This window comes from Marmota marmota, unplaced genomic scaffold (assembly GCF_001458135.2).
Source record: "Marmota marmota marmota unplaced genomic scaffold, marMar, whole genome shotgun sequence".
Lineage (NCBI taxonomy): Eukaryota > Metazoa > Chordata > Mammalia > Rodentia > Sciuridae > Marmota > Marmota marmota.
The window spans coordinates 2,575,461-2,597,894 of NW_026000136.1; the positions used below are offsets into that span (position 1 = coordinate 2,575,461).

At 42.9% G+C, this 22,434-nt stretch overlaps 1 protein-coding gene, 1 long non-coding RNA gene and 1 other non-coding gene across 4 annotated transcripts in view; all 3 read right to left on the reverse strand.

Annotated features, from left to right (window-relative positions):
• Positions 1-8,626, reverse strand: part of Daglb (diacylglycerol lipase beta) — a 30,488-nt gene extending 21,862 nt beyond the window's left edge. Inside the window, exons 1-3 of the mRNA XM_015502004.2 lie at positions 8,420-8,626; positions 6,871-7,022; positions 559-730 (exon numbers count right to left, since the gene is read on the reverse strand). Coding sequence (XP_015357490.1) covers positions 559-730; positions 6,871-7,022; positions 8,420-8,514 — 419 coding nt within the window. The 5' untranslated portion in view covers positions 8,515-8,626. The remainder of the gene's footprint in view (positions 1-558; positions 731-6,870; positions 7,023-8,419) is intronic.
• LOC125611192 lies at positions 3,623-3,751 on the reverse strand. Its single transcript, XR_007341336.1, has one exon. It is a non-coding gene; the product is annotated as a small nucleolar RNA SNORA42/SNORA80 family (small nucleolar RNA).
• A 3,794-nt stretch (positions 8,627-12,420) lies between the features above and the next one.
• On the reverse strand, positions 12,421-17,360 carry LOC125611177. 2 transcript variants are annotated; one of them, XR_007341310.1, is made up of 3 exons: positions 16,802-17,360; positions 16,526-16,678; positions 12,421-15,603 (listed from the first exon to the last, which is right to left on the reverse strand). It is a non-coding gene; the product is annotated as an uncharacterized LOC125611177 (long non-coding RNA). The 2 variants fall into 2 exon arrangements; XR_007341309.1 differs by having other exon boundaries at positions 16,526-17,360.
• Positions 17,361-22,434: the final 5,074 nt, after the last annotated feature.

Below are 22,434 nucleotides of genomic sequence, written 5' to 3' on the forward strand. Positions count from 1 at the left end.
CTTGGTTGCCCCACCGCGCTCGGGCGCCCCACAGAGTTCATGGACTGTGCTGCTGGGAAGATGCATATCAGTGAGGAAACTCTGCTGCCCCCTGGTGGTATGGCTGAGGAAAGGCAGCAACAGCAGGAACCCATTACTCAGAACAGGAGGAGATGGAATTAGATCATCTGTCAATTTTTAGCTTAGAATATTTGAAACCATATTATAAACATTACTACAGTATTATTCCCTGATGCCATTCCTGTCACTCTATTTTTTCTCATCCTACTTTTAGTTTTGGTCATCTATAGTCTTCCTTTTTAGAAGAGAGGGAATGCAGAAAAATGAGAACCTGTAAGAAATAAAACATCAACAAATATATAAGGGAAAACGAATTATTTCTCATGTACAAACCAGTGTCTCTTAAGTTTCCATGAGTCACTCAATCTGATTCTAATTCTGCTAGGAAGCCACTGGACACTGGGCTACCTGTCCTGTTTCTCAGAAAGACTTGTTCACCTGCCTCCCAAAAGCATCTGTGATGAGGAAAAAACTAAAAGAGAAGACAGAAGGCCTCACCTGACAACGACGGTTGCTACGATGCCATTCACAACAGTCCTGTCACACTGGACGCCCTCTGTTACCCAGGCGGCCCCCAGAGAAGCCCAGACCATCTCCGGCAAAAAGAGCGCTAAGCGGATGTACAGCAGCTTAGACATCGACTTCCGTGGTCCAGGGTTACAAATGGTTCCTGAAATATAGAAAATAACCAACGGCTCACTTACCTCTTCAGAGAAGAGCTTCCCTTCCACATAAGTACAGCTAAGGGGGCACACATCTGTGCACACCCACACCCGTCTTGGTAAGCATTGCCTTCACCGGAGAGCAGCTGACAAGGTGAAGCCTGACTCACAACAAAAAGCCTGATTCATTTCTCAGCTTCAATGGGGGTTAAAGCTCTAACTGGGGTGAACACATAATCACTGCCCAAATGGAGAGAATTCTGAGAGCAAAAGGGGACACTGTTAATAATCAGGCTGGGGCAACAGGCACGCCATAGGGCTGTCCCAGACCAGCAGGATACAGTCCTTCAGGTTCTTTTTATGTTTTGCTTTAATTTGGTCCAGGGGATTGATCCCAGAGGTGCTTTACCACTGAGCTACCTCCCCAGCACTTTTTATTTTTTGAGACAGGGTCTTGCTAAGTTACTTAGGGCCTCACTAAGTTGCTGAGGCTGACCTCAAACTTGAAATTCTCAAGGATTACAGGTGTGCTTCCCTGGTGCATTGCCCAGGTTCTGATAGTCAGAAAAACAAACTCCACACTCACAGAAAATTGTGCTGTCCAAAGCACCATTCTAAACCCTGTATGTCTGTTATTCTTTAATCTTCATGAACTGTGATTCAGTCATTATACCATTTTACAAATGAGGAAACTGAGACTCAGATGGAGTAAGAAGTACTTTCTGAAATATAATCTGGGTATGTAAGACGGGGGACGGGGGTTCTTTGACTTGTGGTCCTCACTTTGGGGAAGTGATCTACTCTTTTTTGTTAGTGCTAAAGATGGAAGCCAAGGTCTTTCCCATGCTGAGCAGGAGCTCTACCACTAAACTATACCCCTGTTCCCGGAAGTAAAAAGTCTGATGTGTGGGACCCCTTGAGGAGGGCTGATATTGAGACATGACATTTTTATTGTATTTGTAAAACAAATCCAAGTATCAGTAGAGGTCTTCAGTAGAGGTTCCCGAAATAGAGAAAATAACCAACGGCTCACTTCCCTCCTCAGAGAAGAGCTTCCCTTCCACTTAAGTACAGCTAAGGGGGCACACATCTGTGCACACATGCTAGGCAAGTGCTCTACCACTTTGTGTTTAAATTCTTGATGTAAAACATCAACTCCTTTTGGGAAAAAGTGGGGATACACTTATCTAAGTAACATAAAAATACCAAATGATTAAAACAAAAACAATATTGAAAAAAATCTTAGATCTAAGATCTAAAGAATGACATGGTAAAGAAACAGTCTTTAAATTTCAAAAATTATCCTCTGTTAGAATTAGAGTCTCGCTTAAAAATATTAGGCAATCTCTGGACTCATTTGTGGCACAAAGACAAATTTTATAAAATAATTGTTTCTAATAGTTCTCTCTCTCTGAGGGACAGATAAAGGAGCAGATCTGTAAAAACAGTTCCACATAACTGACCCTCCTAGAGAAACAGAAAACAGTACCCTGACACTGCCTCCAGGGGAGCTGGGACCCTCAACAAGAACATGTCTTAACACCTTACATCCCAACGCTATCTGAAACACCAACAGTGACAACAGCTACAAATGCTGCATTAAAGAAATACACACATAGACGAGGAAGCAAAATGGAGTGCTTCAGATCAAGGTTCCAGAAAAGACATGAGACACTGAAGGTCCCTTTCCATAGTTACACCTGCCTGAGAGGAAAGTGAATGTGCAAATAAAGATAGAGTCTTCCCAGTCTCACTCTCTTTTTTAAAAAATATTTTTCTCAGTTGTAATGGACCTTTCTTTTATTTATTTATGTGTGGTGCTGAGAACTGAACCCAGTGCCTCACTACATGCTAGGCAAGTGCTCTACCACTGAGCCACAGCCCAGCCCTAACCAAAGCCTCTTATAGTAGATATGAAGTTAAACTAGTACATCCACACCTTGCAATACTGCTCAGCAATAAAAAGATAAACCAACAAGGCGTGGTGGCACACACCTGCAATCTCAGCCACCCAAGAGGCTGAGGCAAGAGGATCCCAAGTTCAAGGCCAGCCTCAGTAACTTAGTGAGACCTGTCTCAAAATAAAGAATTAAAAAAGGGCCGGGAACATAGCTCAGTGGTAGGGTCCCTGTATTCAACTGCCAGTGCCACTGAAGGAAAAAAAAAATAACTACAATAACAGTGATTGCTCCCAACAAAGCTATGTATTTACAACCAAGAAAAAGAGGATCAATCTCTTGGATAAGGATGACTCAATTATTTTGCTCCAAATACTCCCTCTACAACGTGTGATATTTCAGAGAATATCAGTGTAAAGCTAAATACATATTGTCTTTCTGCTCAAATGACAGATTAATTACTAAGACTTGACTAATAAAACAAAAGGGGCAATGGAAGTTATCCTTGTACCAAGAATTAAAGTTACCAATGTGTTAATTATTTTAAAATAGACCTGAAATTAAAATATGTAAAGACAAACAAACAACCCCCCCCACACACAAATACACACACCTCACTGAATCAGTACAGAGTAAAAAGTTCAAATAGGTCAAGTTGATAAAAACTCAATTTTAGGGTTGAGGTGTAGTTCAGTGGTAGAAAACTTGTCTAGCAGCATAATGCCCAGGGATCCACCCCTAGTCCACAAAATAATGGTGATGATGATGATAATAAAAGTAAATTTTAAGCATTCCTCCCACCCCGGAACCCCAGTCCTCAGTTCCCCTCCCTAGAAGTAAGCCAGTAGCTGTGTCTCCTTCAGGGAGAGTCTGCACATAAACAAACACATATTACATTCTGTGGAAAAGAGCAGCAAACAACATACAATGTCTTGTACCTTAGCCCACATGAAATCACCCTTTACTGTTCACAACTTATTTTCTCTTTCTTTTTCCCCCCACCATTGTGCAACCTGCTTCAGTGCCAGCAGCCTAAGGGTAGAGTCAGCAGTGGTTCTGGGCTCGTCTGCCCTGGGCTGGGCACTATCAGAGGTCCAAGGGAAGGGGCCTGCCACAAATCCAAATCCAGGAATCACTTTCTCATGTAAAGGAGCACAGCAGACCATGACAAGGATGAAGTACAGTTCATCTAATCAGTGACCTTTGGATACACATAGTATTATATGATGTTTTATTTCTAGGAACAGCATCTCAATGAAGATCCCTACAAGTGCACCTTTGCACAAGACAAATATATAGGAAAAAAATAGATACACACACTCTTATTGCCATATTGGTCTCCCAAAGGACTCAACTAATTTACCTTCTCACCAACAAATGAGCTGCCTGAGGGCTGAGGATGTTGCTCATGGCAGAGGGCTCACCTGGCACGCTGAGGCCTTGAGTTCCACCCCAGCACTGAAAACAAAAAAAGCTGCCTACTTCTACTCAGCATCACCATGCAAGGTTCTAAGGGATTTTATTTTGTGATTGAGGCTAAATATTTTATATGTTTGAATTTGCTTTCTCTACTGCTCATGCTGTCTGCCTGTGTTTCTATTACCTGTGGGTTCCCTTCCTAGTCACTGTAGAAATCCTTCTATACTGAGGAGTCTCTGTCTTTGTCTCAGGTGTTACAATTGCCTTTTTCCATTTGTCCTTTTTTTTTTTTTAAGCCTTTTCTATGATATTCATCACTGAAATTTCTATAATGTTTTTAATGACATTCAATACTAATTACTTGTAATAATTTGGTAATTTAAAAAAAATTTTTTTGGTACTGAAAACTGAACCCAGAGATACTTTACCACTGAGCTACATCCCCAGCCCCTTTTAAAAATTTTTTTATTTTCGGCCAGGCATGTGGTGCATGTCTGTAATACCAGCAGCTTGGGAGGCTAAGGCAGGAGGCTTGCAAGTTCAAAGCCAGCCTCAGCAACTTAGCAAGGCCCTACACAACTTAGTGAAACCTAAGTTGAGGAGGCTGGCCTCAAACTTGTGATAATCCTGCCTAAGCTTCCCAAGCCACAAGGATTATAGGCCTGTGCTACCACACCTGGCTACAAATTGGATATTAAATTGGCAAGTTCTTATAAGATATTGCTTTTAGTTTATCTGGGATACCTCTAGAAACAAGTAACAGAAAAATCTAACTCAAACTGGTTTAAAGGCAGGAAGAACCTGTGCAGACTCAAAGGACAGGTCCTGAGAGGCAGATGGGAATCAGGCTTCTCACTGGGCTGCCTCCTCAGTGTGTGGGTAGAGAAGCAGCACCACCCAGAACAGCCATGATGATCTCTCCTACAGCAGCAAGGAAGCACTTCCCTAGAAACTTCCAGCACATGCTCCTGACTTTCAGTGGCCCACACTGGGTCCCACATCCACACCTGAACCAATCACCCACATGTGAAGACCACCCTGAGCCGGGCTTACACCAGCTTCTCTCACACTGTTGGAATGTGAGGGGTGGGGATGGACTAAACAAAGCCAGGCTAGGTTAGGGGAGGTGGTGGGGCAGGCAACCCACAACTACAGTATGACCTGCAGAGGATTCCTGGGCTCTGACCAGGGGTGTGATGGTACAGGCATCATGGGAGCATTTAGGAGGAGTGAATAGGGGCACCCACCACAGAAATGCAAACGTGTCCTGATACCACCAAAAAACAGTAGAAAAACATTTAAGAGGAAAGGGAGTTCACACTTAACTGTTCCAAATCTGAACCTCCCATAATAGTTAGAAACTCAGTGGTTCAAATGGAATGTGACTTGACAAAAAGGGCATATGAATTAGAAAACGCTATGTCTAAAATGACACCTGTCCAAATACTTTATCTTTCAGAAAATCGGCCTTGACTGGGAATTGTCACTGCACTGGGAAGTGCCATGCTGTACACATTCAGTTCCTCCTTTCAGCATTTGTACCAATAAAACTCAGACTAGAGATCAACAGAGACCACAAAACGGGGACCTTCTTCAATCCAGACCCAACAGATCCACCGTTTTACTAAATATTGAAATACACAGAGCTCTGTTTTCTATATATTCCCATCGTAAATGAGTGCATGCTCTGCTTCTTAGTGATCTGGAGCCCTAAGATCTTTTTCTTATGAAACACTTTACTAACACCTGTTTCAGCTGGTCATTCCTAACTGTCAGGACCTGCACTCTATCACCCACTGTATAACTGTCCTTCCAGTTGGCCATCCACAACTGGACATATCTCACTGGTAGACTATAAGTTTAGCACATGCAAGGGCCTGGGGTTAATCCCCAGCACCCAAAAGAAAAAAAAAAGGATAATCTTTATATAATAATAATTTATAAAAGGATAATCTTTATATAATAATAACATCTTTATAAAGGATAATATATTTTTAGAGTAGACAATTATTTTTTAGAGTAGACAATTTTCCAAAACTGATATATAAAAATAGCCAGTAAGCACATGAAAGGATGGTCAACACCATTAGTCATCAAAAAATGTAAATCAAAACCATGAAATACCATTTCCTGCTCACTAGGATGCCTATAATCAGAAAGTCTGATAATAATGTGTTAGTGAGGACAGGAAATTAGAATGCTTATACACACTGATGTGAAAGCAAAAGGTGCAGCTACTCAGAAGTCTGGCAGAAGTCATGCCAAAAGGTTAAACTTAGAGTTACTACTTGACCCAGCAACTCCACTCCTAGGTACACATCTGAGAGAAATGAAAAGACGCATCTACACAAAAACCTGCAAGCAAATGTTCAAAGTAGCATTATCTGTAGTAGCCCCCAATGGAAACCCAATGTTCGCCAACCGTTGAGTGAGTAAAATGTGGTCTATCTTTCAATGTAACCTTATTCAGCCATAAGAAGGAATGGAGTACTGAACGTGAATAACATGAATGAACCTTGAAAACATTATGCCAAGAAGCCAGACCAAAAGGCCAATTAAGGACAATTCTACTTCTGTGATGTCCAGAACAGGCACATCTATGGAGACAGAATGTAGACTAGTGGATGCCCAAGGCTGGGTGAACTTGGGGGAAATAAGTGACTATTAATGGGTACATCTTTTGGAGATGATAAAAATATTCTGAGGTTGATTGTGGTGATAGTTGCACAATTCTTGTGCACTTTAAATGGGTGAGTTGCAGAGTATGCAAATTTCATTTCAATAAGGTTATTTAAATAAAAAAGAATAGGTAACAAATAGGAAACTACTACCTTTCATGCTGACACACACGATGGCCGAAACAGTACATATAACAACCGCCAGAAGGACCATGAGGACGATCAAGTAACTGCTGAGAAGAACTCCTCCAGCACAGTCTAGCTTCCTTCTGTGCATGACATACAAGGTCAGAACGCCAATCCACCTGTCCAGAAACAGGGAGGGTCAGAATTGGAATCCAAGGAGCAGCTTTGTAAAACATGATTCAAAGAAGTAAAGAAAGTTAATATTTTTCAAAACAAGGCTGACTGTGAAATACAATTTTCATCAATAAAAGATCAAGCAAGCCAATGAAAGAGCATGGCTTTCTATACTTTCCATGCTTATACCATTGTTCTTATTCTGTGCATGCTATAATCCATTTAAAGTCACAAATAAGCAAATATAATGTGAGCTGCTGGTGGAAATATGCAACTGGTAAGCCAAAAATTATGTTTGCTAAATTACTAATGAGAATTTGTACATTGGTGGTTTAACAACAAGCACACTATAATCTGCAGTGTGTAATTCAAAACCAAGAGGGAAGGAACTAAACAGAAATGCAAAGATGTTCATGCTAAGCACAGATAAGACAGGAAAGGAGAAGTCCTGTGGCCCTGTGACTACAATTTTGTAATTCAGTGCAGAACAATGAAAGACAGCACTGAACACCACAAAGTAATAATGACCCTGACCTATCCCTAGAGGTATTTTAGCAGAAGGCTGCGCAACACTTGGCAAGATTGCCTTATTACATAGATTCAAGCCCAGATCTTTAAGAAGTAGAACTTGGGGGCTGGGGATTGACCTCAGTGGTAGAGTGCTCGTGTGAGACCCTGGATTTGAGGCCCTGGGTTTCAGTCCCGGGACCACCTGGAGGAATTAAAAAAGAAAAAAGAAAAGAAAGAGGAAGGGGTACTGGACTAGATAACTGCTTTCTTCAGTTTTGCGAAATCAGGCCTTCATGTCTAGAAATAACAGGGAAATGACTTCAGAAAACCTGGCCCTGAAAACTAGAAAGTTCCTGGGAAGTAGCTCATAACTCTTGTTTTCAAATTCCTTGAGAATCTACTGTTTGAGAACGATGGTATTACTCCTTGCCCACACCCTTTGCGAACTGACTTCATGCACCAGTGTCGCTTCCCATTGGTTCCACACTCCGAAAGACAACACTTGAGGAGTCTTTCTGCCACCACCGGCTCAAGAATGCAACGAAGGGCATTATTTTCCAACTTTCGTCTTGCAGGGGCAGGAGTTTTGCTCTCCCACGCGGAGTTAGGGAATGAAGCAAGTGCACCCGGCTCGAGAAGGAGAGCTCGAGGCAATGGTATTTGGTCTGCAACGAGGACCCCGCTCCCGTGTGCCAGGTCTCAGCGTTGCAACCGGGCGCTGCTCGTGCCCTGTAGCGCCGACGTCCTGGCCGCGCACCTGACCCCGACACCGCGTCCCCTGTCCCAGCCTCTGCGGTCAGCAGGCTGGTACTTCAGTCACTGTCTCCAGGGACAGCGCGCCCCCAGCTCCTCCTCGGCGCGGTACAGTCGCCCGCAGAGCGGCCGCCCTTACCACAGCACTCGCAGGAACAGCTCGAAGAACCCAGGGAAAACCAAGTCGTCACTGGCGATGGCCCAGCGCCGGCCGAAAAGCACCATGCCCGGCATGGCGCAGGCCCAGCAGCGCACCGAGCAGCTCCAAACCTTCCGGACTCCGCGGGCGAACCGACCCGCGACTCCGCGCAGGCGCCCACGAGGGCGAGGCCTTGCGCAAGCTCCCCGCCCTGCGGCAGTCTGCGCCTGCGCAGGCTCGCCGACACAGCTGATGGCTGTTTACTTTTTAAAAATAATACGGAATCTTATTTCTAAAATGAACTATCCAGATCAAAGTATAGCTCCCGAGAAGGCAAAGGACCCTCATACCTCTTTTTTAGCGATGAAAATGTTTCATTTATAGAGAGTTGGGCAGCACTTAAGGACTTACCAGGCATCCTTTTTTTTTTTTTTTGGTACCGGGATCGAAACCAGGTGCACTTAACCACTGAGCCACATTAACCCTCTTTATATTTCATTTTGAGTCAGGGTCTCGCTAAGTTGCTGAGGCTGGCTTTGAGCTCGTGCTCCTCCTGCCTCAGCCTCCCCAGCTGCTGGGATTACAGGTGTGCGCCGCCCCGCTCGGCCCTACCAAGCATCTTTAACAAGGGATAACATCCTATCGTTTTGTCTCATGACTTTTGGAAAAATAAAGATCTTTTTATATTATTTTCTGTTCTTTTAGGTTTAACTTCACCATTTGCACGTTGCAGGAAGCAGTCTAAGACACGTGGCATTTCATCATGAATTTGTATTAACTTGGAGAAATTTATCTTAAATCTTTGATTCATACTCCCTCCATTTTCCCGTTTGGGACTTGATTTTCTTGATTCGGGTAACTTCTATGATTCAGATGCAATGAACATCCTTGCATTTAGTGTTTTCTACTCTTGCCTACTGTTTTCCCCAGGTGATTGTTCAGGATTTTGAATAGTTGTTTTTCTGAGAATTCTTTAAAATCCTGAGATCTTCAATTATCAGATTGTGAAGTAAATAAATCACGTTTTTAGTTTCAGGACACAGCAATTTCCTATGACAAACCCATTTATTGTCATAGAAACTTTATCAGGTGAGTAAACAGGTTTTATCTTTTCATTGTATTTTGGCAGAGTCAAGTATAGTGTTGGTTAACTGAAGTCTAAAGACTCACACCTTTTAAGTGCCCGAGGTGAAAATAGGACAGATTTGCACTGTATATTTTAGTATTTGTTATGGCTTGAATATGAGTGTACCACCCAAAGCTCATGAGACAATGTAACCGTGTTCACAGGTGAAGCAATTAGATTGAGAGCTGTTACATGATCAGTGGGTTAATCCACTTGATGAATTAAACATTTGAAAGGATTGCTGTACTGGTGTTAACTGTAGGCAGGTGGGGCATGACTGGAGGAAGTGGGTCACTAGGGGTGACCTGCCTTTGGAGTGTGTGTGTGTGTATGTGTGTATGTATGTGTGTGTGTATATATATATATATTTTAATATTTACTTTTAGTTATAGGTGGACACATCTTTATTTTATTTTATTGTGGTGCTGAGGATGGAAGCCAGTGCCTCATGCATGCTAGGCGAGCGCTTTACTTCTGAGCCACAATCCCAGCCCCTGGGATTTATATTTTGTCCCTGGCATCTCACCCACTCTCTGCTTCCTGGCTGCCATGAATTGAGCATCACAACCACCAGGATATTCTGTTTCACCTGGGGCTCAGAATAATGGAGTGGCAGACCATGGGCTGAGACCTCTGTTATCAAGAGCCTGAAATAAAAATTTCCTCCTTTAAGTTATGCTTGTCAGGGATTTTGGTAACAGTGACAAAAAGCTGATTAATAGTTTTATTAAAAATTATCCTTGGGTTGGGCTGGGGATGTGGCTCAAGCGGTAGCGCGCTCGCCTGGTTTGCGTGCAGCCCGGGTTCGATCCTCAGCACCACATACAAAGATGTTGTGCCCGCCGATAACTAAAAAAAAATAAAAATAAATAAATGTTAAAAAAAAAATTATCCTTGGGTGGGATTGTGGCTCAGTAGAGCACTACAACGTGCTGGGTTCAATCCTCAGCACCACATAAAAATAAATAAATAAACAAACAAAAAATCAAATAAAGGTATTGTGTCCAACTATAACTAACTAAATAACTAAATAAATATTTTTTTAAATTTATCTTTGCTTTGTCATTTAAAACGATTAGTGCTGTGTTGCAACTTGCTTTTAAATTTGCAGGTATAAAAGCAGGCAATACTTCAAACTTGCATGATAAACACCTAAAGAACCTATGCAAGATTCCTCACCGTAGCTGGGCAAGGTGATATACACCTGTAATACCAGTGACTAAGGAGGCTGAATCGGGAGGATCTCAAGTTTGAGATCAGCCTCAGAAACTTAGTGAGATACTGTCTCAAAATAAAAACTTCTTTAAAAAGGTCTTGGGGGGGGGGCTGGGGTTGTGGCTCAGTGATAGAGCACTCGCCTAGCACGTGTGAGGACCTGGGTTTGATCCTTAGCACCACATAAAAACAAATAAACAAAATAAAGGTATTGTGTACAACTAAAAAATAAATATTAAAAGAAAAAATGTCTGGGGGAAGCTGGGCCTTGTGGTGCATGCCCATAATCCCAGCAGCTCAGGAGGCTGAGGCAGGAGGATGGCAAGTTTGAGGCTAGCGTCTACAATTTAGGCTGTAAGCAACTTAGTGAGACCCTGTCTCTAAATAAAAAAATAAAGAGGCCTGGGGATGTGGCTCAGTGGTTGAGCACCCCTGGGTCCAATCCCCAGTACAAAAAGGGCTGGGGATGTAGCTAAGTGGTATAGTAGGGGTTTGAACCCCAATAATATAAAGTATACTTTCATTGTAAAGGTTAACTCAGATAGGTGGGAGGGCCCATTCTAGGCAGGTGTTCAGGGTCCCTGAAAATTCCACATCTGACCACTAGAGGGCAAAACAACAAAAATCCCTGGTGAAGCCCAGACCTGGATTCCAGCTCAGGTACCCTCCTTAATAAGATGTCATCCTAATTGACCACAAAAAAATGGTGGTGACATCTTAGCCAATTTTATTTTCACTTGGGAATAATGACTACAGGAGGCTTTCACATGCTGAGGTTCCAAATCTTGTTCTGTGTATGGTGCTTTACAGTGAGTGACCCCAGCTTGTGTTATTTACATGCATGAAGACAGGTATAAACCCCCTTTCCCCCAGTCTGGGCAGCAAGTGGTTGGCTTGACCTACTGCCACTGGAATTCCCACCCTTCCTGCATACTCTGAATTGTCCAAGGAGGATGAAAACAGACCACACCCACTAAACCAAGATTAGGATGCTGAGAAAAAAATGTAGACTGCTACATAAAGCAAAAACATGGAAGCAATGGTCTGGGGTTGTGGTTCAGCGGTACAGCGCTTGCCTGGCATGTCCAAGGCCCTGGGTTCAAACCTCAGCACCCCATATAAATAAATAAAATAAAGGCATTGTGTCTAACAACAACTAAAAAATAAATATTAAAAAAAAACATGAAGCAAAAGGGGAAATAATATGAGGATTAAACTATGCGATTATGCTGCCAATTCAGAAAGCTGTTACGATCCACATAAATAAACGTACAATTCTTCCAGCTCCTTTCCCCCACAAGACAATTTAAGGCAGGAAGTAAAAATACTATATCCTCCATGTGGTAAGCACTGTTAGTGTTCAACACTTTCATATTGATGGTGGATCAGGTAAAATCAAAGTCATATACTTATGCATAAATCGAAGAAGTGTTACAAATCAATATAATGGCAAAATCGAGAGGAGGAATTCTAGTATTTCTACAAAATAGAGAAAAAGTTTTCCAGATAATGTGAAATGCTTGCAGGCTGAAAGAGCTTTTGCTATCAAATGAAAACAAATCACACCAACATAGAATGTTTAAAAGTCTAATTCGACAGCATATAAATAAATAAAATAAAGGTCCACCAACAACTAATAAAAAGTCTAATTCATAAAAAATTCTGTGTTTATTAAAGCATTTATTTAGGATAATAACATAAGTCATGCAAGAGCTCAGTTAAAAACAAAGAATATTAGGAATGGTAATTGGTGCTTTCAATTTAAAAAGAATTGTAAATCACTTTACTATCCAATATTGATAGGAAAAATCATTAGAATCTGAGCATGGACATGGTTGTGGCAATCTTTTGGGAACTGCAAATGAAAGTGATAGATAAGTTGTGTTCTGTTTCTCAGAAAAGTAGGGTCTCATATCCAAAGTAATCATTACAGTCCCTCCAGTCACACTTGGATAGCAAGCAGTCCAGAGCCCTTGCCAGTGAGTTCTTTGGAACTCTTGGGGAAGTCTTAAGGGAGAAGAGCAGGCTCCTTTGGCAACTCTTAGTTGACACCCCATCTACATTCAGAACCTTAAAATTTTGGTTCTGAGGGACTTGCAAGTCACCAACACTAACCTTAAATGTAGTGTTGTGATGTCCACGGAAGGATTTCCACGGCTGGCAGAAATAAACTTGGACAGATGTACAAAATTCAACATACTGTCTCAGATTTCAAACAAATATGACTCATCTTTTGGCAAAAAATAAATGTAGTGGAATTCAAATTTGATAGATGTTAGAATAGATAATTTACCAACTGCCAAGAAATACGATTTCATTGTAGACACACTCAACCTTCAAGAAGTTTTTTTTTTAAAGTCTGCACTTACTCATTGTAAAATCATGACTTTTGAAACTACCCCAATTAAACTGCACACTGAATTTATTAATACAGAAGGGTATGGAAAACAACAACCCGCAGGGAGAAAAGAAAAGTAATGGGCTCTGGACTTTCACAATTTCCCATTCTACAACTATTTCTCTGACTGCCCAGCCCACATATTCTGCTATAATTAAGTGTGTATGATTAAGTCTCACTTAACTCTATAAAAATCAGATCCCTATTGTTGCCATTTTCCTCCTGAAAAAGTGCCCCTCCGTTGCTTAATAAAGCATAGGGGGGTCCCTCAAGGTCTGTCCCCTTGTGTGTGTGTGTGTGTGTTTGCTTTCAAATACAGCATTAAGTTTCTTTGTGTTAAAAAAGAAAAAAGATAAGGCAAGATGCATTGGACAGAAATCTTCTGGTTCTTTACCTCTGCATTCTTAAGGACCACTGATGACTGCAACAAGAGTTAAGTTTCTGATTTTCCACATTGAGCATCTGGTCCCTTTGCTGTGGTAAGAATTGTGTCCCTGGACATTGATGGTCTTTGGCACTTAGGCTGGCAAACTGAGCTAGAATTGCAAAGAAAGGGGAGAAACAATCGGTTACTGAAGTTGACAAGCTCAGTTTCTTGAGCTAACCCTAAACGTGACCTTGGTGAGGCATGGCCACAGGTGTTCTTTTTCGTTTGTGTGTGCTGTTTTTTTTTTTCTTTTGCAGTCGAAGCGCATTCGTTGTGCCATCTGGAAAAGCCACGGTTTCGGTCTTCTTTCCTTTCCTTGGAAAGCAATGCTGGGCATCTGGAATAGCCTAGACTTTGAGGGGGAACTTCTTCTAGCATCTTGGTTCAGTGAATAGGACACATTCTCTCCTTCATGTCACAACTCGAGGCTCTGTGCAAAGAGAGGACCTTGGCTCCTGGACCAAACACGCGGCCAGCCACCGAACGCAGAAAGGGACTAGAGACAAATGAGCGCGCGGTTCCCGGCGGCCAGGGGCTCACAGCAAAGCGCCTCTGAACCCCTGGATGAGGCGGAGACATTTTCGACATTCCCTAAGGAGTGAAGACCCACCGGAGCCGCAGTGCTGAGTCCGGAGCTGGAGACTCTGGGACCTGGAGGGAGGCGCGGCCTGGGCCCTTGGAGCACACCTGCTTGGCGAGGGGAGGTCGGAGGCCTGGGAGCAGCAGTGGCCTCTGGAAGCATCCGCGCCTCGGCCTGCTCGCGAGCAATAATGGCCCCAGGAACCGTAGTCCCGGTTCTCCTCTGGACCCGTAATGGCCCTCGGAATCGGCTGCACCCAGATCCGTCCAGAGCAGCAACCATCAGCAGCGGGGACCCGGTCACCGCTGACCCCTCGGGAGCTGAAAGGCCACAGCTGCGCATTCCCAGGAGGTGCAGGTAGTGAGTGCAGGAACCGCGTGGCGGGTTATTGCGCGAGGCAGGGCAGGGTTTAGTGGCTTCAGGAGAGACAGATGGGGGGCAGCAGTCACTGGGACTGCCGGGACTTCTGCCTGCACTCCTCCCTCCCCCCGCCCCCCGCCCCACTTATGCTCCAGTGTCTCCAGGTGTGTCAACCTCCAGGAGCACCTCAGATCTTTGACTTTCCCTCTCAGATCTGTCCTTGCAGAATCAAGCCGTGTGGTGAGGACAAGTCTCTTATTGCCTCATTCGATGGAGGAATCTTGGGCTTGACGTGGGCTTCATCAAGGTCTCGGCTGGTTTGTGGGCACTTCCAGGCCAGCATGCCTTCCACTGTATTCCACTGAAGTCACAGTTTCTTAATAAAATACCCCTTTGAGCAGCGCCACTCAAGTTTCTACAAAGTCCAACCATGCTGACTGCATTCGTTATTCAGAGAATCCTATGGATTTTATGATCTTAAGTGGTTAAAAGAGTAAGAAAACAGATGAGTGTTGTAGAGCAGAATTTCTTTTTCAGCTGACATTTAAATGATGGCAGATGTTTTCATTTGGATTTGAAGTTCATTCACCCTGAGACTCCCACTTATTCGTTCACTGCTAGAAACATGTAGGTGGGGAAGGCCTAATGGGACAGCCTCCCATGAGGTGTCCTGGGAGGTTTCTAGGTAGGTTTTTATGCAGGAGATTTCTGCCACGGTAGGCCAGATCACTCAACAACTCTGCTTGCATTTTCTTTTTCTTTTCCTTTTAAAAAATAGGTTTTTTTTTTAGTTGTAGATGGACACAATATATTTATTTATTTGCTTTTATTTTTATATGGTGCCAGGGATCAAACCCAGTGCCTCACGAAGGGAAGGCTAGGGAAGCGCTCGGCCACTGAGCCACAGCCCTGGCCCCAGTGCTTGCATTTTCCATCCCCAGATCTGCACCTGTTTCCACATCTTCCATGTTTTCCAAGAGCAGCAGAAAATGAGTAAATCCCTGCTCAGTTTTTCTATTCATGTGTTTTCTCTACTTTTGCTTACAATACTCCATAGGAGTCAAATAAGTGTTCAAATCTGAAAATGGGAAAATAGAAATAGTTAAAAATATGGTCAACTACAATGGTTATTTTTATCCTTTCCCCCTTACTCTCTCCTTGTTACCATTATTACAGTTTTGGGGTTTTTTTTTTTTGTTTCTTTGGACTCTTGCAGAAACTCCCATTCTCTACTACTTCTTTCCTTCACTGGCTCAAGTACATTTTCTGCCTTGAGTATTTCTCCTAAAACCATAATTTGATCATGCTGCCTCCATGTGGAAAAGCACTTCAGAGGCTCCCTGAGTGACCAGGAAAACTAGGTTATCATTAAACTGGGAGTGGTAGATGGTGAAAAATCAGGTTTGAAAAAAAGGCCAGAATTGGATTTTAGCCATTTTGAGTCAGCTGTGTTAGCATGAGGTAAAGCAGAGATAGCAAGAGGGCAGGGATTGTGTTGGGACTTCAGTGGACAGCCTGCGCTGGAAATCAGCATGGAAAGCTGTGTTGGGAGGTGGACAAGGAGGTGAGCCCAGGACTCTCCCATGTGCAAAGTGCTACAGAAGGTGGGACTGGGTGGGGCTGGTGGTAAGGCCAGCGTGAGGACCAGAAGCATGAAGTTTTAGGAGCCAAGGAAATGAAAAGATCTGGGAATTAGAGGAGAACTGTATCAAATGCTGTTCACAGTCAAGCCCAAGGACAGAACTGGCCATGGGATTCAGTCCTGGGGAGGTCCTGTGACTCCTTGAGGATTTGTTTAGCTGGGTCTCGAAGGGTTTGAGAGAGTGGTACAATTGGATTTGATCTATTCATAATTTTAAATAATTGTTGACCCAATGGGAAAAGAGGATTTGGTCAGTAGCTATAGGAGTTGAGGTCAAGAAAATATTGTTTAGTTTTGATATGATGGGAGGAATAAGAATGGGGATGAGCCAGCAGAGAAGGAAAATCTTTTGACTTACTTGTGTTTTATGCTCTCCTAATTGGAAAGTGATAAGCAGGAGTAGACACGTCATTGACAACGGTGGTATGCACAAAGCTGCATTAAGTCCTCTCTATGGAGCCCCTGCTTTCTGCTGATGGTTCAGGATGTGATGGGGACCATCACCATCTTACTGTAGAGGTGATGATAGTAAAGGATGCAGTTATAGTGCTGGTGGGAGTTTTTGTGAATGGGACAGTTTGCTCAGAGGATGCACATTAAAAGTCAGTTTACAGGTAAGCTCTATATCCCTTACCAGGAAGGCATTTCTCCTCTTCTGGAATGTGTTAATATGGAGAAAGGAAATTCAGGGTTCCCAAACTGGGAATCGTGGACAATCAAGTCATGCTATTGCTGATACCTCTTGCAGCAGGCTGTGGACTTTCTTGCAATGAAATGTGAAATTAGAACATGTGTTGCCTGGCTTGCTTGTTGCTTTGGTGATTGTGGCCAATGCAGAGTGGTTCCATTAGGCTAGAAGAGGAACAGGCTGACAGGAATAGCAATTGAATCTGAGGCTTGTTGAACTTAAGATCTGAGACATGTGAATCTGGACTTGAGGATGGTTCTGGGACTGGTGTGAGTGGCCTGGGAATCCCAGAGTTGCAGCCGGTATGAAGTGTGAGCAGTGTAGTGAGGCCTGTGGCCTCAACTGGTGGTATTTCATCTCAATGCAGGTGATCAGCATTAGAATGGCTTTGCACAGTGCCATCTGTCTCCCCCACCCACCCCGCTTTGGTACTGGAGATAGAACCCAGTGGTGCTCTGCCACTGAGTCATATCCCCAGCCCTTTTTAATTTTTTGGGGGGGTGCTGGGATTGAACTCAGGGCCTTGTGCATATGAAGCAGGCATTCTACCAACTGAGCTATGTCCCCAGGCCCCTTTTTAATTTTTTTATTATGACACAGGGTCTCACTGTTTGCTGAGGCTGTCCTTGAAATTTTGATCCTCCAAGCCACTGGGAATACAGGCATGCTCCACCATGCCTGACAACAATGCCTATCTTATTGGCTTTTCCCTTGATGGATCCTCTTCAGTTGCTCCATTCACTCAACCACCCTCCCTCTCTTAAAGTATCCATCTAGTTTTAAGCTCATTCCAAATGTCATCCTTTCCAGCCCCTCAGCATTGTTCTCTCTCTCTCTAACCCATTCACATCTCATCTCTGGCTCTGTTGTCGCCTCTCTTTAGCTTTGTTTTACTTCTGGCTGATACTCTGCTTTATCTGCTTATTCCCAGCTGCTCCCCTATTCTCTGATGCTCCCATCTCCCAAGGTGCCTTTCTGCAGTTGTTGAGGGGCTGCACTAGTAGCTCGCTTCCCTCCTCTCTGTGCCTATCTGTTTAGCAGCTTTAGCTCTTCCTCACTTCATTCTTCTCAGAACCTGTTCTTCATTTCTCTTCACACTTTCTATTTCATCACAACCTTCTGGATCGTCCTTCTGTTATGTAAAACTGGAATTAGAGGTTGTGGAAAGACTGTGATAATGACTTAACTAGCAAACTCTACCTTTCCCTGTGTGTCCCCCTCCTTGGACCATTGCCAGGAAGGCATCTCCTGTGAGACGCTTCCTGATTTCAGATTTAGGATTTCTATATAGTTCCCATAGAACTTTCTTTCTTCTTTGTACTCCTCAATGTCCTCCTGTGTTTCCTGCTTCCAGACTCTAATTTAGGATCTGCCACCTTCTCTGTTGTTTTCCAACATGAAAAGCAATTAAAAATTCTTTTTTTTTCAGGTAAGAAATTTGGTCAGTTACCCAGAACCCTGTGAGTGAACAAGCAGTCCAGACTGACATGATCACATGCACTGTGAAGATGCAAAGACGTTCATCTTTATTAAATTTCCCCAAGAAATGTGCTGTGTTCTGCCAAAGCTCATAGCACATGACCTCTTAAAATGCACACTTTCTTTAAAATGATAGACGTGTCAAAGCACATTAAAGAACGGCTGCTTAATGTTCACAACTCAATAATGAAGACCAAAAATCAAAATTTGTACTGAGGGCTGGGGATGTGGCTCAAGCGGTAATGCACTCGCCTGGCATGCACGGGGCGCTGGATTCAATCCTCAGCACCACATAAAAAAATAAAATAAAGATGTTGTGTCCGCTGAAAACTGAAAAATAAATATTAAAAAATTCTCTTCTCTCTCTCTCTCAAAAAAATTTGTACTGACAAGAATTTGGGTTTACTTCCACTGAGCTAGAAATATAATAGACATATAAGTATAATAGCTCAAAAAAAAACCTCTCTTAAAAGTGAAAATATTTATTCATTTTATATTTTTAAAAAATTGTTCTAGTTATTTATCATGACAGTAGAAGACAATTTGACACATTGTACACAAATGAGCACAACTTCTCATTCCTCTGGCTGTACATGGTGCTGAGTCACACCAGTAGTGTAATCATACTTGTATATACAGCAGTAATGTCTGTCTCATTTTCCGGTCTTTCCCATCTCCACCACCCTGCCTTTCCCCTCACTCCCCTCTGCATAATACAAAGTTCCTTCATTCTTCCCTACTGCCCCCACCCCACCCCCACTATGGATCAGCATCCACTTATCAGAGAAAACATTTCGTCTTTGGTTTTCTGGGACTGGCTTATTTCACTTAGTATGTTCCATCCATTTACCTGTAAATGCCTTAATTTCATTCTTCTTTATGGCTGAGTAATATTTCATTGTGTATATCACATTTTCTTTATCCATTCGTCTGTTGAAAGGCATCTAGGTTGGTTCCATAGTTTAGCTATTGTGAATTGAGCTGCTATAAACATTGATGTGGCTACATCACTGTAGTATGCTAATTTTAAGTCCTGTGGGTATAAACTGAGGACTGGAATAGCTGGGTCAAATGGTGGTTCCATTCCAAGTATTCTGAGGAATCTCCATACTGCTTTCCATAGTGATTACACCAATTTACAGTACCATCAATAATGTATGAATGTACCTTTAACCCCATATCCCATATAGGTTTTTGGCACCTTTGTCTAGTATGAGATAACTGTATTTATGTGGGTTTTTCTCTGGGTATTCTATTCTGTACCATTGGTCAATGTATCTGTGTTGATGCCAATACCATGCTATTTTTGTTATTATGGCTCTGAAGTATAGTTTTAAGTTCTGGTATTGTGATGTCTCCTGCTTCATTTTTCTTGCTAAAGATTGCTTTGGCTATTCTGGGTCTCTTATTTTTTCAAAGGAATTTCATGATTGCTTTTTCTAGTTCCATGAAGAATATCATTGGAATTTAATTTTTTTTAGTTGTAGATGAACACAATACTTTGTTTTATTTTTATGTGGTGCCAGGATCAAACCCAGTGCCTCATGCATTCTAGACAATCGCTTTACCACTGAGCCATAACCCTAGCCCCATCATTATGATTTTAATAGGAATTGCATTAAATCTGTACAACAGTTTTGGTAGTATGGCCATTTTGACAATATTAACTCTGACCATCCAAGAGCATGGGAGATCATTCCATTTTCTAAGGTCTTCTTCAATTTCTTTCTTTAGTTTTCATTGTAGAGGTCTTTCACCTCTTTTGTTAGATTGATTCCCAAATATTTTTTTGAGGTTATTGTGAATGGGGTATTTTTCCTAATTTCTCTGGCAGTGGCTTCATCGCTTATATATAAAAATGCATTTGATTTATGGATATTGATTTTACATCCTGCTACTTTTATGAATTCATTTATTAGTTCTAGAAGTTTTCTGGTGGAATTTGTTTGATCTTCTAAATATAGAATCATCTCGTCGGCAAATAGTAATAGTTTGAATTTATTCTTTTCCTATTCGTATCCCTTTAATTTCTTCCTCCTAATTGCTCTGGCTAGAGTTTCAAGAATGATGTTGAATAGAAGTGGCCTAAGAGGGCATTCTTGTCTTCTTCCAGTTTTTAGAGGGGATGCTTTCAATTTTTCTCCATTTAGAATGATGTTGGCCTTAGGCTTAGTATAGACAGCTTGTACAATGTTGAAGTATATTCCTACTATCCTTAGTTTTCTAGTGTTTTGAACATGGAGAGGTGCTGTATTTTGCCAAAAGCTTTTTCCTCTTGTTTTTCATAATGTGGCTACTCTGGACACACTCTGGGGGACACCAGTAGGCTGAACTATTGGCCTGTCATTCTAGGCTCCTCTCCAATGGTCTTGATCCACATTTCCAACACCCCTCTCCCACACGTCTACCATGATTGGCGATGCCACTGGTTAGGGCTCTTTGTTGCTCTAGGACCAAGGTGGGCACAGTCCAGACTCCTTGCCCCTTGGTGCTTCTGTCCCTAGGAATGTCAGGGTCCCCTAGTACATGTCTCCCAGGACCAGCTTTCCAGACTCCCTGGGATGTGATGTGCTGTCTTACCTGCTTCTAGTCTCCTGAACCAGAAATCATGTGCTTGTGGCTGTCCCCAGTCACTATATGGTTGTTATGGTTTAGATATTATGTGTCCCCTAAATCTCATGTCTGAGACAATGCAAGGAGGTTTAGAAATGAAGTGATAACCCAATAAGTGAATTAATACTGATAGGAATTACTGGGTGGTAACTGAAGGCAGGCAGGGTGTGGCTGGAGGAAGTGGGTCCCTGGGGGTTGCTTTTGGGGTTTAGATTTTGTGCTTGTTGAACAGACTCTTTATCCACATCTCTGCTTCCTGTTAATGTCCAGAACCACCTTCCTCCACCACATTCTGAGCTACAAGGAATGGAGTCAACCTTCTATGGACTGAGACCTCTGAAACTGTGAGACCCCAAGTAAACTTTTCCTCTAATTGTTCTTGTCAGGTCTTTTAGTCACAGCAGTGACAAAACTGACTAAAACAATGGTCTTTCAGTACATGCCCCAATTTTCCAGATGGCCTGTGGGGCAGGGATGTTGACTCCACCCCTTCCCAGAGCCCACACAGTACCTAAAGCAGATCTAGCACCCACTTAACTTCCGCAGGGTGACATACTCAACATGACCAGCAGATGGCACCAGGGCTTCTGCTAGAGCTGCCAAGACCTTGTACTTTGGGTTGGATGGAGAGAAATCTTAGGTTTTCCCAGAAGACTGTGACAGCCCCTCTCCTGGAGCCACGCGTGTGTATATTCTTTTGTGATTTCTGCCTGTTTGGGGAGATGAGGGATGCTGGCTGATTCCAGTTTCCAGAAGAAACCCAGGATTTTCCAATTCAGAGAGGGTCTAGGGACTGAAGAGAAGGCAGTTCTATGTGAGGCAATGGCAGGAATCCCATGCTCAGAAGCCTAGACCTGGGACCTGGGTCAGCCTCATCACTGCTGGCCCAAGGAGGTGCCTTGGAAATTGCATTGTACAAATGGAGGAGACCCTAGGCTTCCTTTAGCCCCCCAGTACAGACATGGCCCAGTTGGAGCAGGAAAATGCCTGGCAGCCTGGTGAGACTGAGGTCAGACCTGAGGCTGAATCCTGACTCCATGGACAGTGGCGCCTGAAGTCCAGGCACCTTCTAGCATTGTGCCTTTGGGTGACCTTAACGTTTCTCTTCTTCAAAAGTAGTTGAAGGCTTGAAATGAGAGGTCATGGAAGCATGTCCAGCACATGCCATGCATCATGCTCACTGCAGGCCAGTGTGGCTTCCTATCCTGCACACAGGATACAGCACCTGCTTTAGCAAGACAGTTAGTTTTGGTATAGATCAGAGACATCTGCATGCAGCCCTATACTTACAATGTAGATAATGCACAAACAGACATTTTTAAAAATTTGACCCCACTTGATCATGGTGCACTATCTTTTTGATATGTTTTTGTATTTGATTTGCCAGAATTTTATTGAGAATTTCTGCATTAATGTTCATTACAAATACTGGTCTGAAGTTGTCTTTCTTTGATGTGTCTTTGCCTGGTTTTGGAATCAGGGTGATA